The sequence below is a fragment of the Centrocercus urophasianus genome, unplaced genomic scaffold, assembly GCF_019232065.1.
Source record: "Centrocercus urophasianus isolate 14NV4802_14NV808 unplaced genomic scaffold, USGS_Curo_1.0 seq_24, whole genome shotgun sequence".
Classification (NCBI taxonomy): domain Eukaryota; kingdom Metazoa; phylum Chordata; class Aves; order Galliformes; family Phasianidae; genus Centrocercus; species Centrocercus urophasianus.
This window is the reverse complement of record NW_024884800.1, coordinates 8,769,537-8,778,850: the sequence shown is the minus strand read 5'-3', so window position 1 is coordinate 8,778,850 and position 9,314 is coordinate 8,769,537. Positions and strand designations below refer to the sequence as shown.

The 9,314-nt window shown below is 40.5% G+C and overlaps 1 protein-coding gene across 1 annotated transcript in view; it reads left to right on the top strand.

The window, feature by feature from the left end:
• The first annotated feature begins 5,943 nt into the window (after positions 1–5,943).
• The window catches only part of LOC122163674 (connector enhancer of kinase suppressor of ras 2-like), a 174,578-nt gene continuing 171,207 nt past the window's right edge, over positions 5,944–9,314 (top strand). Inside the window, 3 exon segments of the mRNA XM_042825066.1 lie at positions 5,944–6,018; positions 6,020–6,111; positions 6,972–7,045. Of these exon segments, the coding sequence (XP_042681000.1) occupies positions 5,944–6,018; positions 6,020–6,111; positions 6,972–7,045 (241 nt within the window).

Genomic DNA, 9,314 nt, shown 5'->3' with positions numbered 1-9,314 from the left:
ACCCTGAAGTGCAGGTCCTAAGGCTTTCCCATGTCATTCAGGCATCACAATATCAGCATTAGTAAACATCTACACTGGATGGATCTTAACCAGTCTGCTGATGCTCTCTGCATCATCTACCCTATGTCTACCTTGTGCAGCATGACCCACCCTGGAGGTAACAAGAGCCATTTGAGACTCACAGAATCACACAGAATCACAGAATGGCCAGAGTTGGAAGGGACCTGAAGGATCATGAATCTCCAATCCCCTGCCACATGCAGGGCCACCAACCTCCACATTTCGTACTAGAAACTCAATTAGACTGCTGCAAGAGATTCCTGTTTTGGATTAATTTAGTCACAGTATCCAGTCAGTTCTGAATTTATCAAAACTTTCTAGTCATTTTGTATGTAGAAGAATTACAAGAAATGATCTTTCTGTACTTGTTCCCTTTTTATGAAGCTGTTGATGGCAAGCTGAATACATAAATTATGCAAGCTTATGAGAGAAATGATGCAGATGAGGTACCTGTATAGTCAATCCTCTCTGTTTTCCATCAGCTGAAAGTTAAGACTTAAATTGTATCCTCGTGAAGTTTCTGTTCTGCAGGGAGGTAGAAGTGCCTACTTCTGGTGGTTCAAGTCTTTGTATAAAAGCATCCATATGAAAGGTGACATGTGCTTCTTCAAGGTACCTTCTTTCTTGTGTCTATGCTTTGAAGATTGTCACAGTGGTTGACAGGTTTGAGAGAGCCAGCCTACAGGAGCTGTTTAGAAGGCTGTAAAGGTGATGGTGATAATATCAAGCAGGCTAAACATAAAATAGATGATACTAATTCCCTTAAATATGAAAACATTTCTGTATTTTTTGCTCAGGAAACCATTTGCAATCCTAGTCAAGCAACAGCTAGTTCATCTTGGGCAAAAAAAAATTCCTCCTGTAACTTCACAGTATTTTCACCAAGGTCAAAGTATTTACACTTACATACATACACATACATACACAGAAATAATTATATTCTTTATGGTTTTGTTTGTTTGCTTTTTGTATGGCTTTAGGTATCTTTGCTATTAACACATACAGAATATGATCAAAACCCTGGATATGTCCTCAAAAAGTGCCTTTTCTATCTCTGTTTTTTTTCCCCAGGAATGTGTAGTGCAGAGAATCCAACTTATGTAAAGCACTACTGATGTCAAAGCATTGTAACAAACCTGAAGGGCAGTTTCTGAGAAAAACAGATGATTTTATTATGATAAAAGTGATGGTAAGGTAGGATGAAATTTGCACTGCTCTGTCCATACCTGTTTTGTGGCTAAATGGAGGGCTTCAATCTCTAGGCATGTCAGAGCAGGAGCCTTCATGAACTCTAAAATATATTAAGAAGAAAGCACTGCACAAAAACACCTCAGAAATGTCAAGACATATTTTTAGCAAATGATTATAAAATGATTCTCCTATAGTGCTGAAAACGGGATATTTTGTGTGTTTTTGCAATGCTAGCCCTGATTTCCAAGCTATTTTAAGGGTGTTTTAATACTAAATTAATGTAAGATATCATTTATTTTCACTAACAGTCATTAATAAAACAGTTATATCACCTAATGGAGCATGAAAACTACAAATTTGTTATGAAGCTCCATGTAAAAGCTGGAATATTAATACAATCCCTCCAACAGAATTAGACACTGCGGCAGGTTCCCATAATAACACTGTAAGATGTTCTAAGAACAAACATTTGCAGTAAATATTAACTGCTTTCTTCCTATTTTGTAAGGCGAAAAGATTTCCCGCTTTCAAAGTTCCAGATTTCGATACATTCGCGTCGCTGAGGATCAGCGCCGGTGAAGCCGCAGGGAACGCTTCTCGCCTTTTTTAGGGCTTCATCGGCAGCGAAAAGTCTTGAGAGAGACGGCGGAACGGCCGTCAGGTTGCGGCGCCGGCTGCGCTCGCAGCACCGCGCTCACGGGTGGCGCCCCGCCGCGTCTCCAGCGCGGAGCGGAGGGTGCGGAGCCAGCAGATGGCAGCCAGAGCCGCTCGCAGCTCGCGGCTCTGCGGGCGCCTCGTGCGCCGAACGGCCTCCGGCAGCCTCCGGCACGGCCGCGTCGCGGCGGCTGCCCGCAGATCCTCGGCCGGTGCCTCCGCAGGGCGGAACGAACCCCCGGCACGGCTGGGTATCGGCTGGAGAAGACGCAAAGTATGCCGCCTTGGTGCACCTGACCCAATTTTCAAGTGAGGGGGTTCTCCACAGAAGCCTTGGTGCTGTCTTACAGGTGCACCAAAGGCAGTTTTCTTGCGCTCTGACTTCACACTAGGAGAGTCTGGAGGTTGCAGTGGGAAGTGAAGGGGTGAAAGAAGCGTCAGGAAGAATGTGGCTTAGAACTGAGCAAAACTAGTCATTTAGATACATTCTGTTTTGCTTTGTTTTGCTTTTAAAAAGTTATTTTCAGCAAGAAGGAGCTGCCTAATACATGAATGATACATGATAAAAAATGTTTAATGATAACCAAGAGATTGACAGTCATTCCCACAGAGATTTTGCTATATACTTGCATTAATAATTCAAAGTATATATGTAGGTTGCTCTGAAAGTAATGCCTCTTATTTATTTCCATGGAAAAGACAAGAGATACAAAGAGCTCAATAACACTGTTTAATAGATAAAACCTCAGCTACAAAACTTTTTTTTTGTCATAGTCACCACTATTACCTCTTCATTTTGTGCTGCGACAGCTGTGTTTGGCTGTCTGGAACGTGGCTTGTCTTTCATGTTGCCATCACCACTGCTGAAGCGCACCACCCATCACCTTACTGAGCTGCACCCACTGTTTGGTCTCTATAAACAATCAGCAAATATTGGTGGATGTCAGTGGATTCATTTTTTTTCAACTGGAGGAATTCAATTCCACCCCTTTGCTTCGCTCACACTTCCATGTCAGATCTGTTCTGTTAGGCTGTCCCTCTGCTGCCGTCTGTCTCACAGCAACAACATGTCATGGCATATTGGTGGGAAGGTTCAACCTCTACTGCCATTCTACCAATGTCTGTCTCTGACATCATGGGTCAATGTGATCAAATGGAAGGCATTACTTTCAGAGCAGCCCATGTAAATGTCCTCAGCTGCATTACATTTCACTTTTTGAGGGCATCCATGATTTAATTAACCTGAAACAGTATGCTCATGTTTTCCATAACAGCTATCAAATACTATTACAAGATTTTCTTGAACTTACTTGCCTATAAAAATTTATCTCACAACATACGGGTGATTTCTTCATCAAAGAATATGAGAATAATTCTTACTAAATGAAAAATGTAAGAAATAGAAATGATTGCTCGATGTGTTAGGCCAGCTAACTGCCATACTGTGTTTGAGCATAATCATTAATTGGAAAGTTATCACCAGCCATGAACTACACAAGAACATTTAACTGCCTCCCACGGTGCCCATGAAAATACAGAGACTGATGGTTTAATTAGTAATCCCAGAGATACCAGGCAATGCCGAAGAGCTAAAGAACGACCAGCATTATTGTGGGGAAGAAGGAGCGACTTGAAATCTTTCCACCAGCCTGTTATGTTTCAGGCCTTTGCTGGCAGAGATGACAGCAGTGATTGTGACCTGAAATTACTGGATTATGTTCTGTGGGCCTTTGACAACAACTGTGCACCATACAGTGAAAGGTCTGTTTCCTTTCCCTGCTTCAAATGCTTTACTTTGCTCCGATGCCTTTGCAGACTTCAGTCAGAAAGTATTTCTCATTTACATGACCTAGATAGAATAATAGTGAGAAAGATGTTCCTTGATCTTTTTTTCTGTTGGTTTGCTGTGTTCAGCCTGGAAGAAAAACGTAATCATGGGAATGCATTGTTTCTTTTATGCTGATATTAGGAAGCAATACAAGAGAGAGTGGGGGATAGATCCAGGCAGAAGCCTTGCAATAAGTGGGCAGAAGAACACACAGAATAACTTTAGAGATTAGGGAGTTTTGCTTACAATTTTAAAAGTTTTTGTTTGGTGACTTTTATTACTCTGACCTATGGCTGCCAATAGCTGTGCCCTGGCCAATTTAACTCCCGCACCACCATGTTGGGAACCGTGTCAGTAATAAGAAGGACAGCTCAGTGGGTGGCTCATTCCATGCTTACTCATTTCAGAGTCATTACCTCAGCTGGCACACTGGACAATCTATATTGTAAAGTGCTATGCTCCGACTTGAACTGTGCTTATTGAAATAGCTTGAAAAAAACTTGACTCCATTTGGCCTAAACTATTGCCCAGTTACATTCATTAGTGAGCTTTGTGATTGGTCATAGGGATTCCATTTCTAACCTAGACAAGGCCTTCCCATGTCCTGTTTGTCATATGGTAGGGTGCGAGAAATAAATCTGTGTCAAATGAAAAAACAAAAAGCAGAGGAAACACCCAGGTACAATTTTCCCTGGACTGTCACAGCGTACGTATCCATGAAAGAAGTTGGTGTAATCAACCCCTTTTTTTGGGTTGATTACTGACAGGCTTCTGCAGTGCTCACTGATCTATGCACCAGATAATGAAGCTGAATATATGAATAAATCATTTGCTGAGGAAGGAGAGAAACAAAGTTACTACTTTTAACAACCTTAAATATTTAATTCCTGTAAAGTAGTACAAGAAGTAGATGGTTGCCCAGAAGTTTGTAGAGTCTCCAAATACAGAGAAACTGGGACTAGCCAGAAGAAAGAACATAGGAGAGGAGCTGGCAACATGGTGGTGAATAACATATGAGTAAATGAAAATGCAAACCTGCTTTTAGTGGAACACATCAATAACAGGACATTAAAGTTTTTTTTAAAGTTCTCATTCTGAAAATGGAAGTATTGATTCTAAAATAATAGGTTTGAGGCTTCTTTTGTTATCAAAGCACAATAAAAATGAATTGAAGTATGCCCACCAACACTGATGAGCTTTGAATTCAGACTCCATCTTCTTGCAAAACTATGTCAAATATACAAAAATGTCTGCCCAGTCAAGCATAGTTAGGAAATGTGAGACAAAAGGACCTTGACAGAGCGTCTGTCAAATTACAGGAACTAGGGGAACAGTCCAAGCAATCATGATGACGTTTTCTAGCATAGTATGTCCAAATACCAAATTCATACACAACATAGTTTAACTCAAATTATTTCATATTTGTATTCAACTCAGAAGAATCCAAGAGAGGTGATAATTTTCTAAGAATAATTTTAAGAAATAAATAGACCTAAACCAAACATCTTGCACAGTTTCCAGTAGCTAACAAATATTTGTTCCATATATCTCAGCTCTGGTCCCCTATTACATAAAAAGAGAAGCACGTTGTGCTTCAGATCTTTGCTATTATTATGTCCATTGTAAATAGCTATTTAGAACTAAAGCTACTGAAAGTGGTCTCCCAAAACTCACAGAGGAAGCTGACATGCTGTTCAGCTGGAAACAGCAAACAGCCTTCTTGAAGGATAATTGATGTGAATCCTTTTCAATAGGAGATCTGTGCTCTGAGCACTCAAAATACATCATGGAATACTAATCACACTACTTCCCAACACAAAAACGAGAAATAAAAAAGGATAGAGTGCATCACTGAGCTGAGATGGTGCATCCCTTTGGAGACGTTTCGGGGGAAAAGAAGATGCTTGTCTGCATTGTTATCTATATAGACTTAAAGAAGAAGCCTGAAACAGCATAGCACAAACACATAGCACAAAAAATCTTTTATGTTCCCTCATGTAAGAAAGAGAGAACAGATGAATCAACACAGTCCTTGTGTGAGGGGTGAGTGAGGGAGACATGGCAATAATATCATTTTCTTATTCTAGCATGCTAGTGGAGCTTGAAACAGTGCAGAAGAAAAGGCATGGGTGGAAGGTTACCGGAAAGAAAGCTGGAACTGCTTTGTTCTGCCTTTCTTCTGGAGTCCGAGTTTTCCCTCCAAAGATAAAATGGTGGGGCTGTGCATCTCTGACAAGGGCTTGGACAGAAAACACACACCTCTTCAACCACATGATGCAGAACACGCTGCTGCACGAGGCATAATCAATCATAAACGGGTCCAGAAAGTACTGTCCAGCACATCTCACTAAGATGCTTCACCTTCATCTTTTGATAAGGTAATGAACTTCATTATTAGGAATATTGAAAACATTTTTATTCCTAACAGAAGGGAGAGGCTGTCTAATAGTTCCATCTCTTTCAATCAAAATACTTACTACGCTTGTCTGTTAAGGGTGCTGTAGCAGTGAAAATTGACTCCAACCTTCTATGCTGTCACTTTTCACTACAAAATGTGAGGATCACAGGCTGGCTCTGAATGTGGCCTGAAAAGAAAGCATTTTCTTCCAATAGTTTTATCTTGGTGAGACTTTTTAGCCTGTGTTTGACATTCTGAATTACATGATTATATAGGATAAGACTTCAGCAACATTTTGCATTGTAAAGATGGAGCTCAGCATTTTGCCAGATGCCAAGTGATACTCTGATATTTCTATCTTCTCTTTAAATTGAATGACAGTCAGCATATTCACAATGAAGCTGAGACAATCTGCTATCAAGTTACAGTGGTGATATTTTCCCCGATGAAGATCCCACAGCTTGTGGAATAAAGCTCCTTAAAACTCAGTGCCTGGAATAGCTCCAGCTCCAATTGCTCTCTGTGTAATACAATTTTATATTTGTGCCAGTCTAATAAGTAGATCACTGGGTAGAGGCTCTTGTAAGTAAGTCTATACGTACTGCACCATTTCCTGGCTCAGTGTGCTCCAGCGTTGCAGGCTGTGTGCAGTGGGGGAGGTGCCAGAGCTGATCAAGCAGTGTAATTTTATACATTACTGAATCAGTGCAGGAGAAACCTGGAGGGACAAAGCATCATCTTCTCTTTGGACTGCAATGTAAAATCCTACAGCTCTCTTATCCCAGCCATGCTCTGATATGTTTTTTTTCTCCTTTTTCTGATTTTGGTGTGAATGATAAGTGATCTGATGATGGCTCTCGTTATGGAACCTATTAGCAAGTGGATGCCCAAGCAAGTAGTGGATTGGATGAAAGGTATGATTGTTTATTATCATGCATTGTCTGTACTTTGGATCCTTGCAAATATGTATCTGCTCCTGTATTCTTTGTTTTGGGAAGAGTTTATTCAGTTTTAATAACCCATATGCTGCTTTGCACAGTAGTTTTCAGAGGCACAACTGAAGAGCAAGGCTGTTTAAGCTGTACAGCATGTTGTCAGAATTTCTGCTGGGAACTGAGCAGGGATCTAATGCATTTGTTGGAAAACGCAGACATAAAGTATTTGTGTCTCAGGGCTCCATTATGCATTGCACAGTGTAACGTTATTATGTTTGGCTGCTTTAAATTTGCCCTGATTAGGTCTGTTTTGTTCACGTCAGGTGATCTGATGCAGTGTCTGTGCAGCACTCGTGGTGTAGTTTGGGGAGATACAAGGAGCGTAAGGCGCCGGTGGCTGGTCTGAGGAATCCTGATGCTTTGGTGACATGTCCTGATTCGTTCAGGCTTCCCAGCTTGTGCTGCTCTGTGCGAGGCTCTGCGTCTCCGGCAGCCCCGGTACCGAGGACTGTGCATCCTGTGCCCGATGTGGGGCGGGCAGTGGGAAGCGCACGGTGCTGAGCACGGCTTCACAGGGGAAACTCTTCCAGATAACTTGGCTGGAATGACAATTTCCCTGCACATTTGCAGCTTCACAACACAGCCATAAGCTGTGACATGTTTTGCTTTATAATGCTCAGCAGTGTTACATACAGCTTGGTTTGGAGGGGAGGGGGAAGAATTGTTCAAGATGAGAAGTATTTTAAATGTCTCCTGAGTGAGGAAAATGTATTTCCACAGTGGAATGCATTGCTGTTACACGCTGCTTCTGATGAGCTGCCTGTCTTAGAGACAAATGATTTCTGCTCTAATGGATCTCCATTATATAAGGAAAAGAGGTGCAAATTTTGTTTGTGAATTACTCACGGAAATGACTTCTGTAATATGATTACTGAACTTATTGGAGGGATGAATTGGATGCCCAATGTAATGTCATTAAAGCTTTCAGTGTGTTATCGTTAATAAGGGAATGGCTTGGATCTCATTTTGCTGAGATACATCTCCTTACAGAACTGAAGTGGGACTGTTGGAGTGCCTATCAGCAGCACCGCACTTCTGAGCAAACTATTCTGCAAGCATACAGAACTGCGAAGTGAGTGGTATTGAAGGGAATGCACGGCTCAGGTGTTTGTCAACTCAGGTTAATTGGGAGGTGTAAAGCAGGTCATTGGGGTGTATCCCAAAGCCATCAGGTGCAGGATTGATTCCCATATTCCAGTAGCATTATTTGAAATCAATACCTAATGTAAGTGCAGAGGAGACTTCTGATCTACACCTTTATATCAAGTATGTAAAAGACTTATAAAGTAGACCTTCTTATGCTATTTTAACTAATGGGTTGAATTGTTACGTAAATTGAATGTCAGTATATGTAATACTTGTTGCTTAATGTAAGAATACTCCTTCCTAATTTTTATCATTTTTGGTGTAAAAACTAATTTCATCTTGGGAAACTCTAATCCACAGGAAGCAAAAACAAACGATTCCTAAATGTATTGAGTTGTTTGACAGTTACATTTCCATACAAAGACTGCATCCTGCATCCATGAGGATGTCTGGAGTAGACAGGATTGTCAGTCTTGTGCCTCTGGGCTTATGCATATATATAATACAGTGAACACTGAAGTATTCACAAGACAGATATTTCACTTGGTAACATGACTGTTACAAATCTACAAACAGTAAAGTTGCATATATATCCTTTTTCACCACATTCCTGTTTCATCCTAATGCTTGCTTTTATAAAATGCACATTTCAATTGAAATCAAAGAACAGATGTAACAAACACAAATGGAATCATTCCAAAATTAGTTTAAAAGTACATAGAAATCCCTAATTTTATAAAATTTGCCCAGTTGTGACCACTGGGCAAAATTCCTTTTAATTTATGTATATTCTGTATGTCAGCTCCATTAGCTATATTATCTTCTCAATGGCTATGAATGCACTAGAGAGATCAAAGTCCTGCAAAGTAGCAATATTCACATACTAATGTAGCTTTTAGGTGTCATCTAGACTGAGAGGACACTTTTTTAGCAGAACTAAAAGGTACAGTGAAAACACTTGGGGAAATTAACACTTTATGAATGTGAAGTACTATCTTTACCATGGAAAGTAACATCTTAATGAACAATGTATCTAATATTGCAGGTGCCTTTTTATTCCTTAAAAATGTCTAGTCAGCTGTGGGTTAAAGGTTGCATGTTG